Source organism: Homalodisca vitripennis, chromosome 3 (genome assembly GCF_021130785.1).
Source record: "Homalodisca vitripennis isolate AUS2020 chromosome 3, UT_GWSS_2.1, whole genome shotgun sequence".
In the NCBI taxonomy this organism is placed as follows: Eukaryota; Metazoa; Arthropoda; class Insecta; order Hemiptera; family Cicadellidae; genus Homalodisca; species Homalodisca vitripennis.
The window spans coordinates 61,216,109-61,233,083 of NC_060209.1; the positions used below are offsets into that span (position 1 = coordinate 61,216,109).

General features: G+C 30.9%; 2 protein-coding genes across 3 annotated transcripts in view; one reads left to right on the plus strand and one right to left on the minus strand.

Annotated features, from left to right (window-relative positions):
* Positions 1–225: 225 nt before the first annotated feature.
* LOC124356989 (CAR1 transcription factor-like) lies at positions 226–13,021 on the minus strand. 2 transcript variants are annotated; one of them, XM_046808344.1, is made up of 2 exons: positions 12,947–13,021; positions 226–2,822 (listed from the first exon to the last, which is right to left on the minus strand). In XM_046808344.1, exon 2 carries the CDS (start codon positions 2,628–2,630, stop codon positions 642–644), a length of 1,989 nt encoding a protein of 662 aa, XP_046664300.1. In that variant the 5' UTR covers positions 2,631–2,822; positions 12,947–13,021; the 3' UTR covers positions 226–641. The 2 variants fall into 2 exon arrangements, with proteins under 2 accessions (XP_046664300.1, XP_046664299.1); XM_046808343.1 differs by having other exon boundaries at positions 12,759–12,988.
* Positions 13,022–15,066: 2,045 nt separating this feature from the next.
* Positions 15,067–16,975, plus strand: part of LOC124356990 (complement receptor type 2-like) — a 32,604-nt gene continuing 30,695 nt past the window's right edge. The window contains exon 1 of the mRNA XM_046808345.1: positions 15,067–15,489. Within this exon, the coding sequence (XP_046664301.1) occupies positions 15,354–15,489 (136 nt within the window). The 5' untranslated portion in view covers positions 15,067–15,353. The remainder of the gene's footprint in view (positions 15,490–16,975) is intronic.

Below are 16,975 nucleotides of genomic sequence, written 5' to 3' on the forward strand. Positions count from 1 at the left end.
AAAGTATTCATCTGTAAAAAGATGATATTTCTTCCACCAAATTTTTGCATGACTGGTCCAATTAATGAAAAATTCACAAACACACACCCACACACTGATCCAGTATGTTGAAATTCATGAGAATGTACATAAAACAAGAGCTGTGCAGTCTAATTTTAGCGGGGCTTCACTTGAATTCTGAAGCTTTTCAGAGTTGGAGAGAAGAATGTTTTTTATTTAGAAAACACACCCAGATGTAGTCTATATCATCTCTTGCTACTTAAGTGAATGAAGGACTTGGCTGGTAGAAAAAAATGTTGAAACACACTCATGTAACAGAATATTACCAAAATTTATCAGTAACATTTTAATGATCTGTATCACAATTAGGTTTGTAGTAAATTCTTTTTGTGTACAGTAACTGTACTATATGTTTCTTCATTAAAATCACCTAAATATCATACTAAATGTATATCACAATTGTTTGTTTTTATTTATTCTAAATATTTAAAAATTGCTTAGGTCTGTGTTATTTTTAGGTTATATTTCAAAATTTGAACAAATCGGTAACCTGACCTACGGTCCCCACTAGTTTGTATTTTTCACTTTCTATGGTATTGATTGATTGATGAAGTAAGTTTAATTATAATTATAGATAACTATTACTGTGTCTCACCGAACACACTTTTCAGTGATTCTATTACCATAACCTGAAAAGTCCTTTTTTGTGCATCTGTCATTTCTTCAATATCTGGTAATAAACTGAGGACAAATACAAGATCAGCATTATTAAATCCATCTCTAATATTGTCACATTTAAACACTTCTTGAATAAAGGGTGGTGTTCCATCTAAAATTTCTTCCAGATCTTTATTTTTCTTTCTGAAACATACATGACCTAATTTGTGTTCTAAATCACAATTAGCTATTTGATCATTTGTTAAGGGTTTCATTGTGTTATTTATAGTTGTACCTCCAAGGGTCTGTAGATCTGATGATAAATTACTTGTCAAACTGACAGATTGGCTTTGTGACAGAGTACAACTTATAGTTGATGCTGTATGTTTCTCAGAAATTGAAACACAATGTGATGATGAAAGTGTTTTATCTTCCGAGCTAAACAATTGTATTTGAGATGTGTTCTTTTCTTCAGATTTTTTGTTTGAACGTAACCAAATACCACAATTCGTTGGTGACTTTTGTTGATTCACTTGTTGCACAACTTGTTTTATATTTCTTGAATTAAAAGTTTGGGTTTGAACATTATTTCTATTATTTCTTGTAATACTTGACATAGAATCCGGTTTCTGCAAAATTTGAATAAGATTTTTTTGGAACACTTTTTCTAAATTTGTTTGTACTTTCAGAGAATTCATCTGGTTTGGAAGAAGTGACGTGTTTAAATGTACTAATTGTTGTCCAGAAGAATATACTGAAACAGTCAAATTGGGAGAGTTACTAAATGACAACAAATTTGGAACAATTAAATCATTTTCAGGCAATTCTGTTGGATTTTGACTTTTATTAGATTTGTCTGTGATTGTAAGAGATTTGCAATTTGATAGTTCTGGTACTCCGACATCATTTGGAGTAAAGTTTGGTTGTCTATGAGAACAATTTGATGTTGAATTCAGATTAGTGGCTATTATATTAGTATTTACAATTATTTGTGAACCATTGCCTTTAAGGTTTATGCCTTCATTAGTTGACACAGATTCATCTATTAGACATTCAGAAATTTGAGAATCTGTTTGAACTGAAGGAGGCTCTTTGGAATGTGAAATGTTTACTTGATCTGAGTTTTTACTTGGTTTAAATGTTGATAACCTAGACTCTTTCAAAGTCGAATTAGTATGAGGTGAGTAAAATTGTTGAGATAGTTTAGATGAGTTCATTTCAATAAAATCTGTGACTGTAAGTTCTTCAAATAATGGTGTTTTGGTATTTATTGAACCAGTTTGTATCTTTGATGATATATTTTTATTAGTTGACTTATTATTCATTTGTTTTGATACATGTTGTTTTTTATTAATTTCACTCACATTATACCTTCCACCCTTATTACCTAGGTTTAAAATGTTTGCATTAATAAAATCTTTAGTTGTTATTACTCTATTCATAGGTGTGACACTTGAATCTAACTTCTCATCTGATACAGTTGAATCTACAGATTTTAATGCTTTAATTAGTTTATTTGAAGGCTTATTTTTAGTATTAACAACTGATAATCTTTTTTGCCGATGATTACTACTGAATGTAGTATTGTGGACATTACTTGATTTTTTTTCAGCATTTGTTACTTTACTTAATTCGGGTGAACTTTTATATCCTAATTGATCTATATCAATAGGTTCAATAATAACTGAACAAGGCTTCATCCCATAAGTAGGCGTTTTTAAAGTACTCAAAGCAGTTACAGCTTTATGTTTGAAATTTTTTGCTTTTTTTGAAACTTGTGTCTTTTTCTTTGATTGTGTATAAATAACTTCAGCTGATTTTTTATTTTCAACAATAGAAATTGCATGAACTGTTTTATTAAGCTCTAGTGCTTGTCTTTTAGTATAAGTTTGACTGCCGAAAATTTCGTCTTCATACTTTCGCTTCATCTCTCCAGAATCCACAATACAGACATCTAATTTGTTTTCAGCCATAGTAAAAGTTTTACCGATAACAATATTAAAACTATACGAATCTCAAATGTTTTTTTCATGAACACTTTTTAAAAACTGTTATCTGTTTTGTTGCATTTAATTATCAACAGTTTTGTTCAGATGTAAAATTTTAATTCGTCACTTCACTTTCTAATATTACTTCTTCAGGAACTGTTCCTTCAAATTTCACATCTGCAACACAAAATATATCAATTAGCATTTTATATAATATTAAAATAGTTTGTAAAAACATTTTTAAAACCATTACACATAAATTTTTAATTGAGCTAACATGCAACTCATACACAACATACATGTTATTTAGGTGCTGTAGTCTGAGTTATCCTGTTCAATACTCTTCATTACAAACACTAATGGACATAAAGAATATTATATCATATCTAAGGTGACTGGTGTTCCAAATCAGACTTGAAAGTAGCACAACAATATGTCTAAAGTGATGGTCCAGAAGGGTGCAGAAATATCACTTTACTTCATTATCTTCTTCATTGTTCTCCAACACATGTGCTAGTCACCACTTTTTGTCGAATATGCAGCCTTTATATATCCACTAATGTTTGCCATTTGTTGTTTTTTTAGAGCATTCTTGAATGTTCACTGTTTCCTCTGTTGTATCTTTAGAACATTTTTACATACATTTTTGATACACTTGAATTTACAGGGTTAAAAGCATGATACTGTTGTGTAATCAATAGTTGGATACTGCTTGGCTAACATTGTTGTTATTAATAAATTATTGTAATTTATGTTGTTATTCATACATTTTAGACTTGACATGCTCATCTTGAGTGGAGAGGAAAATTTATTCCAGATACATTTTCAACTACCCATTTATAAAGTTTGATAGGAGTTAAAATTTGGTTGTTGTATGGATGTTGTAGACTTGCTGTGCTAGTAAATCTCTTCACTGAGCCCCTAAACCCATCACATGGACCTTTTCCATGGGCATTAGCAGAAAAATGCCACTTTGCCTCCACACCAAAATCTTGCTTATGATAGCATAAATTAATAAAGTTTTTCTTGTTTTTATACTGTGGAGTGATAATATTTTTTGGCACTGACTTAAAGAATCATCTATATTAGAACCAACTGACTATTATTTATGAGTGTCTCATTACGTTTTCTATTAAAATGTATTATCAAAAAATAAAAAAATATTTTCAACTAAATCAAATTATTTTCGAAATAATTAAATTGCTGTCTTATAGGCACCCCCCTTTATGTAATTAATTAATAATGATGATAATAATCAACATAATGGGTAAAAATAAGTAAAGGATGTCTCATTTTTTAGTTCGGGCTAAGAACCCCTTTCTTTTCTTAAATTATTATTTAAACTATCTATACATTTTTTTAATTTTCAAAAATGCAATTTTTGAGAAAATCAAAATGACAATTTAAATTTAACTTCTCAAAAAGTTTTACAACAAAGTGTTTTATGTTGTGCATTACAAGAAACAGCATTCAAAACTGAGTAAAACAGTGCAACTTCCATCTCTCTAGCTCAATATTAGAAGAGAGCTGTGGTTATTATTTCAAAATATGTTGGTTATTTTTTTGGTTCATTTTGATAAGCTTTACATAACTATAACTTTTAAACAGTTTGTAATATTTGGGGAGAATTAGCAACTTCCCAATCTTAATGAAGGCAACCTTCATATCAAATTCATCAAATTGTGAAGTAGTCAGGTTTATGACCCAGGAGTTGTTACTTTAAAAAATGTAAATGTAGTTAATCAAATATGTTTTGGCTTTACACTCTCATAAGAATAATTGATTAGAAAAATTCAGTAAAGAAAGGATTAGTTCAGTTTTTACATTCCAATAATCATAAATAAAAATAACTATTTCTTATCTAAATTAATCAGAGTTATCTCAATTTCATTATTTAGTTAGAAAAGCACATTAAAGTAAAATTTATACATTGCAGAGCAGCGGCAGAAATTTTACAAACTTGTAGATAACAAGAAAAATGCTTTCACATCTTACTAAGATTGAAGAACAATTAACACTACACAAGACAAATATTTACTTAAATGTTACTTTTCTTAATTCTTCATGTTCAATAAGTTGTTTCTAAATCCTGAAGCTGTGCCACTTTTTTCAGGAGAATGATCTTTGATGCTAAGTTCCAGTGATGTTTGCATAGTAAAGTCAATTACTGGCTTGAATTGTAACTAACAGCGTCTTAATCATTTTGGTTGCCTATCCGACAGAAACTTTAAAAATAAACTTTTAGTCAATAGTGATAAAGGCCTCAACCATTGCTGCAAAAGAGACACAAATTTGAAGTCAATCTGTTTGATTAGATTATATGCACCTACTGCAGTTTTAAAATTTCATTTCTTTTCATACAAGTAGATCTATCATTTCTTTAATGATAACATATTTTTTAGCATTTTTAAAGCACTGAATACTCTTTGTTTTGTTGACCACCTAGTATCAAAATGACCCTTTAATTTAATTCCTAGTTTAATTACGATTGCCTACCACCTCCCAATAGAAACACCAATGAAGATGAAAAACTTATTCACTATAAAAAAAATTTATGAGCAACAGCAGCAGCATTCAAGAGATTTTTGCTTGCACTCCATTGTATATTCCAACCACATTGCCACAGAAATGCAATGTGGTTCTCTTTGTGTGAAGTTCACAGTGCTCAGGCCATCATCGTTTATTTTTTGCAGTTTTCGACAAAATTACTTCTCCTGTTTTATCATGTGTGTTGATGAATTGAATAAATTTCATCTTGACTTCACATGTTCTTGCTGACAAATCAACAGACTGAATAATTTGAGTCATTTTACTTAATCAGTCAAATTTTATAAATAAATATTTTTCAGTTTTTGTACGATCCAAGATTGTTTGTCTTATTTCATACAGATCATGAGTTTATTTTGGATTGTGGGAGAGAATTAGCTGGGCACATTTTGGAAACTGCTGAACAACTGGTATAGGCATATCCTTTTTAAACAACAAACACTCCTGTGATAAGTGATGGTCAATGGAAGGTATTCCAATCTCCTGATCTCTTTTTGAATAATGTGACTTTATGTTTAACTCTTTTCTTGGCAGTATATAGTGACAGAGAAACATGGATGAGAGTAAACACAATTAGGGTGATGTATCTCAATGGCTTAGACTTTGTGTCTGGTGCATTACTTTGTGATTCTACTTGCAATCATCACATGCTAGTTGTGCTTTTTGTTTCCTCTAATTGTAGTCACAGAGAGAATGGTTCATAGTGTACCTGCTCCTTCCGTATATATTCTTTCAGTTACTGTAAATATGCTGTTCACACTATGTCTATGGAATCTAATTCTTTGAGTATCAAAAGTAAACTAAATTGTTTGAATGCATTATTGCTGCCATTTAGTAAAACTTGCATAATAATTTTATTCTTGTATCCAAAATACACATGACAAATTTCGTCTAGATCTGTCCACTAGATTTGATATGACTGAGTATCAAACATATAATAATACAAATATTCTTCACAAAATTTGTACTTATAATATTAACAGGAAAATAAATTTGTATCTAAATTAACACGATCCATTCTTATTTTCACCCAAATTCCATTATACACTAGTATTTTCAGTGGCCATTTATATTACAGATGGTTTAAGCTTGTTGGTTGTAATATGTTAACTTGCATAATATAATAATGTGAAGAATTATTAAAAACACCTAAGCCTTTTGGGTATTTCTAGGATGGTGTGTCCTTGAATTCATATGAACGATGATATCATACACTTAAAACAATGCTCTAAAATACATTTTATGAAGCCTAAACTCAACAACTTTTTCCAGGGAAAAACTGGCTACTCCCTTCCTATTTCGCATATACCCAGTCTTCCTACCTGTCACTTTTCATGAAAATAAGTCTATAAAAGTCACATAGGCTACTTGGGTAATGCAATCTTTTCAAAGTTGATGTAATATCAATCACACATTCGCTTTTTTATAACACTATGAAGAACACTATGTTCTTCATTGAAACATAATACTAACAAAATCTGTTATTTTCTAACAAGGTGTATTATAAGATATGCCTGAGACCTCTTCACCTTCACCTTTAAAGTTCGGCTTACTTTAAAAAAATGAAATTTTGACAGTCCTTCCATATATATTTATGAAACAAAAGCATTTGATGCAAGTTAGAATCTGATAAACACTCTAAAACTTGTATGATAATACAATTAATCTGGCAAATTTAATGATGAATTGATGGGTTGAGTCAATCAGGTACCATAATATGCAAAGTATAAAGATAAGTATATACTCTTAAACCTAAACATACAGCGAAATAATTTAAATAATTTTTTATTTCATCTGTTAAAAACTTGTCCTGTTAACTTTACTTAGAAACACCTTGACGAATGAATTGCATCTATAATTGCTTATATCTTAAACCTGCAACATGTTCTCTAGTGGCAAGCAATTTTTGGTGTTTTGCAAATGTCCTTTAAAAATATTGTTAAAATCCATATATAGGCTATAATAAACTTATATGTATTAATACATTATTTTTCCAAGAGAATCTGTAGATTTAACGTATCATATTATAAAAAAATCATTCCCCAAGCAAGAATGATAATTAAATCTGTGGCAACACATTCTAAATTTGATCTAGTTTTATAGTGTTAATGTGTGCATTATATCTCATGAGTGAAAAAGGAAATATTTGGTCACAACCAAAAATAATACAAAAAACTTAATTTTTAGAATAGAAAATTGGTTTACAAAATCCCTCATGAATTAAATTTTAAAATACAAGCGTCTAATTTATGCAACAATTTAGAACATAACACACCCACAAATAAAAATCTGGCTATAAATCCTAATTTAGACATAATACCGGTTTTATAGCTAACAGAAACAACCAGAATACTTTACTAGCCAACATTTATTATAAAAACCCCTAATTACAAATGTTTATACATTTTTTAAGTATTCATAAATTTACGAAGAAAACACTACGCTACATGTGCACTAATAATAACTTATACTGTGTAATTACTGCCTTTGAAGTTGAAACAGATTAATCAGATGGCTAAACCAGTTGCGTCTGTTTACAACAAAAGCCGATTTATATTATGTCGTTGATACGGCACTTTTACTAATACAGCCAAACAAAATACATTAAAGAGACTAGTGACTTATTACACTAAACATTCTTAAGGGAAACAGCCAAACCCCATTGGCACAGAACAAGATCGTTATTTTGCTTCGTTGATGTCTAATATCTCTCCGGGCTAACTGGAGGAAATTAGGCAATTTTAACTATTTGAGCACTAACATCCTACTGGTAGCGCGTTATAGAATTATTTATTAATAAAAATTGTTTTTGCTTACCTAAACTATATTACTACATTCCTGTTAACTGTTACCATGGTAGCATGTTAGTATACAAAAATTTAACTAACACTACAATGTAACATACACTGATAAACTAATAAATTTATAAACGGGTTAATTCAAATTTGACTATACAATATAATTATTGGGTACTAACAAGTCCTTACCTACTATCTGTTATTAGGCTATACATACATACATACATATTACAAATATATCAAGTTAAAGATAACCTTACACTGATGGCCAGGGGCATTTCTCATCAGTATTTTCCCAACTTCAGATCACGTCCCCCATTGTCCAACTTTTCTGACATCAGATCACGTTGTAAGAGTTAGGACATGATTTCAGACCGGGGAAGTACCAATTGAAAATGCTTCTGGCCATCAGTGCGGTCTTTGGTGGCACAACCCCGCACCGCTAGAAAAAAAAAAAAAAAAAAAAAAAAAAAAAAAAAAGAGAAAAACATCCCTCAAGATAGTACCCAAATTCAATCATGTAAGCGCTTTTAAAGGTTATGTTTAACTTTGGTACTACTAGTAACATATTTACTATAATCTAATCTGAACCTACTTATATCGTCACAAAATGAAATTGCATAGTGTAGTAATATTTCCTTTGATAATATATGGCTCACTGCTTACATAAAATGGCCTGGGCTGTTACTGGCTTCCAAGTGACCCAAAAACAAAAAATCATTATGAGATCGTTCAGCCCAGACGTTACTGAAACAACATTATCCCGGTAACAGGTTATCACTGAATAACCTGTTACTGACACTAATGCTGCAGATCTTTAATGGCAGCAAGTGGAGTAGTTAAATGCACATGTTTTATTTGTGTTAGACATTTTTATCTTTCAAAATAGTAAAAAGTAAGTAAATGTTACATTGTTTTGGGGTAGAGTACGATAAGTGGACTTGGTTTTTTATATCGATATTATCAAACAATATTTAAATATTATACAGATCGATATAATCAATCAATAGTAATTCATTTGAACAACAACTAAATCATCTAGGCACATTTTCATATTTTAAACACAATTTGTTCTATAAGTAACTATAGTTAACTTTAGAAACTACATAACTATACGAAATAACACTATATGATAATTTACTGTGTCCTCAGTTTCAAGATGTTTGTTTTGTTATTACGTTTTCTTTATTATTTAAATGTCATTTTTACTTATCATCTGTTTTAGTTTTATTGTTTGGTCCCGTTATTATTTATGACATTACATAGTTGTTTAAACTATTTCTATTAATTTGAAACATGTAACTTTAATTTAGTATTTCAGATACGTTGATAGTTCTGTTATTTGATATATATATATATATATATATATATAGGTATCGACGATTGTAATAAGTGATATAAAAACCCGGTCTGCTTATCGTACTCTAGCCTTGTTTTGTTTGTTATATTTTATAATATAAATACATACCCTACAGTAGGGATCACCAGAGAGTGCAGTTGAGGGAGCAGCCTATTTGGAGCGTGACCTTTTAGCAGCCAATGAGGAATAAGCGACGTTGCCAAACTAGTTCCTCGCTGTAACCGCAACGTGCCGTGCCAGGCTGTAGGGGACCTGTAGTGTGGCAACGTCGCGCTGGCCTATCCTTTTTATTGGTCGCCGCCAACTGCACTCTTTCGTGACTCCTACTGTAGATTGGTTTTTATTCACCATAACATTATTACTGTTTAAACTGAAATTTGAAATACAATGTAATTTGGTATTTAAGTAGTGGTAGCAAGGATATTTTACTCATGAATATTGATGATTAGATTTAAGATATTATCGATCACCAGAGTGATGATGATTTGATATTATCGATCACTAGAGTGTTAATGATTCAATATTATTGATTACTAGAATATTGATGATTCAATATTATCGATCACTAGGGTTGGGCACTTATTATACTGCTGCCGATTCGATTGTGGTGGTGGCCGCTTATCATACAGCAGCACCTACAATTACCTATGGACTAATACTAACTAACTATGGACTAATGTTAGGCAACAGAAAATTTATGGGTTAACTTATATGAGTCTATTTTGTTTTTTTATATATGTGATTGTGAGTTTTGCAAGTTACTAAGTTTATGCCTAGAAGGAAATTTTTATTTATAGTGTAAAAATATGTTGAATTAAAAACATAGGCTATCTCAATTCATAGGTTTAAATATTTGGGGAAATATTTTAATTATAATATTATTAGATAATTATGGAATGCTCTATTTGACAGATGATTGAGTCATTTTAAATAGTGCTTAGGTTACCAGCTTTTAGTACATACTTGGCGTCAACATATAATGCTAGGGTAGACTTTAATAAGCGACCTACACTCGTTTGATTGCTATTATTGAATGGTTCAATTGTTTTATCTGAAGGAATAATTCAATATTACAATTTATTTAACTTAGCATAAATGATTTCAACTTATTAGTTATAGTAATTTTAATGTAAACAATAAACAGCAAGAAGTAACTAATATTTCTAAACTTAGAAATTTAGCGATGAATATGAGGAAAATATGTGAGATATTTCTCACAAGTGACTGTTTAAGTAGTAGCTTCAACATGTGGGTTTGGCTCCTGGTAACACATGAGCAGAATTCATTCCTGCATTTCACAAAAGCGTTAGCCTACTCGTTTATATCAAGCTGGGCAAGTTGTAATATTGTAAGGTTTCTTTGATATCCAAGTCAAGGCCATAGTTGGTTTTGGGGTAGGGTACGATAAGCGGACCCGGTTTTTTTATATCGAAGAATGTAAGTTAATTATCAATACCTAATATTCGCATCTCAAATCCTAGACTATTAATCGATATAAAAGTATCTATAGTCCTCAATAACAAACATATGTTTTAAATTAAAATGTGAATTTAATATTAACAGTGATCAAACAAACTATTATAATCAAAATGAGGAAAACTGAAGATGACCATATTTGCTCCTCTCACAGTTACATTTGTTTCTTTTCCACAAATTTCACATAATGGGTTTTTCGGTACCAGTCCTACATCTTGAAGCCACGAAAAACATGTCTTATTATCTTTCAAAGCAATGTTGTGGCTAAAATTGACTGCCACTCTTAATAATCAAATGTTACGTATGTAAAATTGAAATATTACCTTAGCCTACGTGTATTATTTTAAAGTGTTTACAACTGTTGATATAGATCATTTAAGTTAATTGTTCAAAATAATTAATTAGTATCGATTGATTATATCGATGGTTATGATTGAGTAATATTGTTTGCCAATTTTGATATAAAAAACCGGGTCCGCTTATCGTACCCTACCCCGAGTCCTAAATGTTGAAACCACGAAAATCTTGTGTTATAAATCTTTCAAAGCAATGTCGTGTAGTTTTCTTAAATTGACTGCCATTTTACTTATGTAAAATTGAAATATTACCTTACGTGTTAATATTTTATTATTACCTTACGAAATTATTTGAAAGTGTTTCCAGCTGTTGATATAGATTATTTACGTTAATTGTTCCAAATAATTAATTTGTACCTATCGATTGATTATATTATTATATCGATGGTTATGATTAAGTAATATCGTTTACCAGTTTCGATATAAAAAAACCGGGTCCGCTTATCATACCCTACCCTTAGTTTTGTAATGTTATTGTTATGTTTTTAAAGTTGTAATGTAGAGGTTCTCTTTGTTAAGGTTATTTATAACTCTTATTGTAAATGATATTGAAGTTGGATAGTATATTGAATTCATTAATAATAGCAATAATTGAATAATGAGCGTAAGCACTTATTAAAGTCTTCCCTAATGCTGTTGAAGACATGTTTAATTAGCCTAAAAGTTTATTTTTTAATCTAAAAAAAATTGAGGTAATTCTAAGCAATATATGGGTCAACCTCGATTTTTCTCATATTACAATATAATGTTCCAATAGTCAATTAGAAAAGGAAATGACTAGAATTTCTTGCCGGAAAGCAGTTATAGGGAGCAGGCAACCGCCAGACGGTCATATATTGCTTAGAGTTACCTATTAGTGATCAGGGGCACTGACGTGATCTGGGCTTCAAATTTGGAACTACTCGAGTTAATTTTTTTCCTAAAAGAGCAAGCAGCGCGAAGCGCTGCGCAGCGGGCAGGCATCGTGCGTGATCCTTTTTTTTATTAAAAATTTCTGATAAATTGTTATTACATATTACAATATAATGTAGGTAATGTATGTAAAACAATTTTAAACACAATTGTTAATTACATGCTGGAAAGCAAAGTAAACGAATATAATCCGCCCAATACAAAATCTCCGTAAAAATCTGGTAAAGGAATCTGTGTCATTCCTTTTGCCTGAATCAATTCAGTATAGACGAAGATCACGCACGATTCTTGCCCGCTGCGCAGCGCTTCGCGCTTCTTGCTCTTTTAGAAAAAAAATTAACTCGAGTAGTTCCAAATTTGAAGCCTAGATCACGTCAGTGCCCCTGATCACTAATAGGTAATTCTCGCGGTTGTCTGCTCTCTATAACTGCTTTCCAGCAAGAAATTCTAGTCATTTCCTTTTCTAATTGACTATTGGAACATTATTTTGTAATATGAGTTGCCTGCTCCCTATAACTGCTTTCCGGCAAGAAATTCTACTCATTTCCTTTTCTAATTGACTATTGGAACATTATATTGTAATATGAGAAAAATCGAGGTTGACCCATATATTGCTTAGAATTACCAAAATTGAAATAGTTAATAGGCTAATGGTTGTTTATACCTAAGACAGTCTTTAGAGTCTCGATAAATAAAGTGATTCTATTATGATGATACTCAATACCAGGAACAATTTGTCAGCACCTGAAGTGAATGTATCAGGCAAAGATATACACTGCACAAATGCTAAGAAACTTCTATATGAAATACTGTTAACAACATGACAACATAAACAAAAACAAACCCACATACCAAACAACATTACATTCGGCTTCTGTTGCCGCTGCCGATACAATATTGCCAACAGTAAGCCGTCTTATTACCCCATGTCACATCACAAAATTAAATGAAACTGAATTGTATTAACCCAAACTTTTTTCAAATTTCCCCCAAATTACCCCACAAATGTTTTTATTAATTATTTACCTATATAAAAGTCAAAGTGTTTGTGGTTTTTATTTAAAAATTATTTATAAAGATGAAACAAATAAAGTTATGTTATATATATACAGATTAAATATGCCTTATTAAATAAAAGTTGTTGACTAAGGCAAAGATGTAAAAAAATGTACTTACCAGATATATGTTAAGAATAGTCATTACAAGAATTATGACAGCTTTGATGTTAATTTTTTGTTGATTTCGATTTATATATTTTAAAAATTGGGTTCTGCCCTAATTCCATATATTACATTTCGGCATTGCCTTTGGAGGCTTAAGTACATTGAAGTACACCTCAGGAACTATAGGTAACTTTAGAAGTCGAACCGTTTTTTTGTGATGACTCTAATGTCATAAATTGTCCATGGAAAATTCTCACCTCCATGATAACTTAGGACTTAATTCAGTTGGAGAATTTATTCTAAGAACGTCTAGGAAATTTTTACTTAATTTACACTGTCCCTGGAACAATATTCCATTTCGGAGAGACAACTTTAAGATGACATCTGAAACCAAGACTTCCTCAAAACGTGCTAGTCTTATTGGAGTAAAATACGATGTTTAAATGTTACGCTTAAGTTACAGGTTGTCTCCGAACGACCCCTATAACGTTTCGTTCTACGTGTTAATTTACTTCATACTTGTTAGTTGTTCTGTGTACCGTAAAGTATAATAACATTGGTCCAGAATAATGATTGGCACACAAAATCGAAGGGTGTTTTTTGTTTGTCCCTAGCAGCACGGAGCAACACCATTGATTCATTTCATAATTGGTTCATTTGATAATTTGTAATTTAAATGGTAATTGAAGGAGACATTCTTCTCGTATTTGGATTGTCATTTGCTCGATCTATCTTCACACATTTAAACGAAGAAAAACAATAATATGTTCTCTTAAAATTGTCCACAGAATCCATCAAAGGGTTTGTTTTATTCAGAGTAGTCGGTACAGTCAATACTTAGAGTATATAATTATATTTAAATTATTAATGATTATATACATTTATTTATATTATTGGTGATTTCAAACGAAATATTCTGAATTTTGTTATAAGATATAAAAGCTTAGTACCTAAGAAAATGTAATTAAGAAATCTGTGTCAAAATTTGAGTGCGAACTAGAAAACGTAAATGATAATAGTTAGTTTAAAATGTTTAATTTATTTTACATGAAGTTCATTATTGCAGAGAAAATTCAAAATATAACGATCATAAACCCATTGATTTCAGTGTAATGCCAAACCAACACTTGAACTTAGCTTTGTTGAGCACTCAGACCTCACACTCTGGTGGGTATTTGCACTGTGTCCGCATCAATTGTCTTGATTGAGATTGAGAATATTTATTGCATACCAGCCGGCGATCGGTCAAGCGACCTGTGGTCCGGGAGCATGGTATTTGATGACCAAAAATATGAATGTAACATGTTGAAATATGTGTTTAAAAAGATTCCACATGTAGACTTAAAATTTTGCATGAAACTTAATTTCTTCAATATCGAGTTCCATGATGCGTTGTTTTCGTATTAACTTCTTTTTTCTATGACTGTCTTCCCATCTTACTTTTTGTAGGAAATATGAAGAATGAAATGAGCTACGGATTTGAAAATTTTAATGCAACTTCAGTGAAGCTTGTTACAACGCATGGTCTGGCGTTCTTCTACTTTGTAAAGTAAGTAAATATGATAATCGAACATGCAAATGCCATACTCGATGATTGCATACATATTGGTGATTTTAATTCAGTCCAATAATTCTGCAAGTTTTATTGAAGATACTGTCTTTATTATTTGTTAGTGTTATTGTACTAACGTCAACATGCATACAATATAAAAAGCACTGAACAAATTGCATTATTTGTTTCCTCTTTGTTTCAGTCCTTATAGTTTTATCTCAGCTGATAAATGTCAAAATATGATTACAAAACTTAAGCAGAAAGCAGAAGCAGAAGGCTAAGCTGCTAGTTAGTAGTAAAGTAAGAAAGGATGTGAACAATTCTGTTTATTCTATAATGTAATGGTTGTTAAAAGAGACTTACACATATTGATGTTAAACATATTGTTTGTAATACAATATTATTTAATTATTTATGTATGATTCAATATTCGGACACAGTTATTTTATCAGTGACTTACTTGTGAACTAAAAAATGGAGACTCTATCCTACAGTTTCTTCAAAAACCAAGTAATAATCTCAAGAATGATAATTTAGTAAAATAATGGCTTTAGTCACTTTCATTCAGTGTTTATGGACCAAAATTTCAATTTTTATTGTTATTCAGTTTTACATTAATAATATATCATTAACTTATTGTTTAACTGATGATCCAGGACAATTGCTAAACACAACTGAAGGTAAGCTATGAAAAGCTGTTAACAAAATTTTAAATTAATAATCATTATTACTTTTGTTTAAGAAAGAAATAATGCTAATGCTCTTATGTTGTTTATAGATGTTATTTAGGGTAAACAAATTACTAGTTATAAACTTTGACTTCCATATGTGGGTAGGTGCTTACTTTGGACTAACTGGCTGCAGTATGATAAAATGGGCATTAAGACTATTGAATCATTAATATTTCTGATTAAATCTAAACTACCAAACAAACTATGCTATTATAAATAATTCAATTTCACAAGCAAAAAAAGAAATAAAAAATGTGACCACCCGAAAGAAAAAGCTTAAGCCCTGGATTTCTACTGATTTAATAAACCTGATACGTAAACGGGATAAAATGAGCAAAATTTTGAAAAGGCAACCATTTAACCGTGAATTGAAAAAACAATACATTGATCTTAGACAACACTTAACCAACTCTGTAAAATTTGCAAAGCGAGAATATTATAGAACAAAATTAAATGAGACAAAAAGGGATCCAAAATTATTTTGGGGTATTATAAATGAGTTAGCTGGAAGAGTCAACACCAAGGACTCGTTTCCCATTACAAAGCATCTTCCAGGAGCCATCATGTATCCAATGCTCTTAAAAAAAGTTTCCAATGATTTTAATAAATTTTTTTCCGCTGTTGGAAGTAACCTGGCAACAGAGATAGACACAGGAGGGGAGCTAGTAGTGAGGGACTCTGACTACACACTGGACACGCACTTCACACTGTGTACTGTTTCGGAACAAGATGTACTACGACAGGTGACTGCACTTAGGAAAGGGTCTGCCCCGGGACTGGATGGGGTATCGGCTAACCTTCTTACAAATAATATTCACTTTATCTTAAAGCCTTTGACACATTTAATTAATACTAGTATTTCAACAGGAATTTTCCCTGATAAATTTAAATTGGCAAAAATAATTCCCATATACAAATCTAACGACTATACAGATAAAAGCAACTTCCGTCCAATCTCTTTGCTTAGCGTGTTCTCTAAAGTACTAGAACGAATAGTTAAAGGTCAGCTAGTATCTTATTTGGAAAACAATAACATTTTAAGTGAAAATCAGTATGAATTTAGGTGGGACAAATGTATAAATGATGCTTTATTTGACATAAATAAAGATTTAAATACCAATCTATCTAAAAACAATAGATGCATGCTCATATTCTTAGACCTGAAAAAAGCGTTCGACTCAATTGATCGCAGTATTTTATTGGACAAATTAGTAGCTATAGGCGTCCGCGGCACTGCTTTGGCTTGGTTTAGTAGTTATTTCAAAGAAAGGCGTCAAGTGGTTTCAATCTGTGGACATAATAGTGATGAACAAACTGTCGATTACGGGGTAATCCAGGGCAGTACGTTAGGACCAGTTTTATTTTTGATTTATATCAATAATATTTCCAGAATTAATTTATTTGGGAAGCTTTATTTGTTTGCCGACGACAGTTT

Coding starts and splice junctions, on each gene's coding strand:
- LOC124356989 (XM_046808344.1), bottom strand. CDS start 2,630: ATGGCTGAAAACAAATTAGATGTCTGTATTGTGGATTCTGGAGAGATG.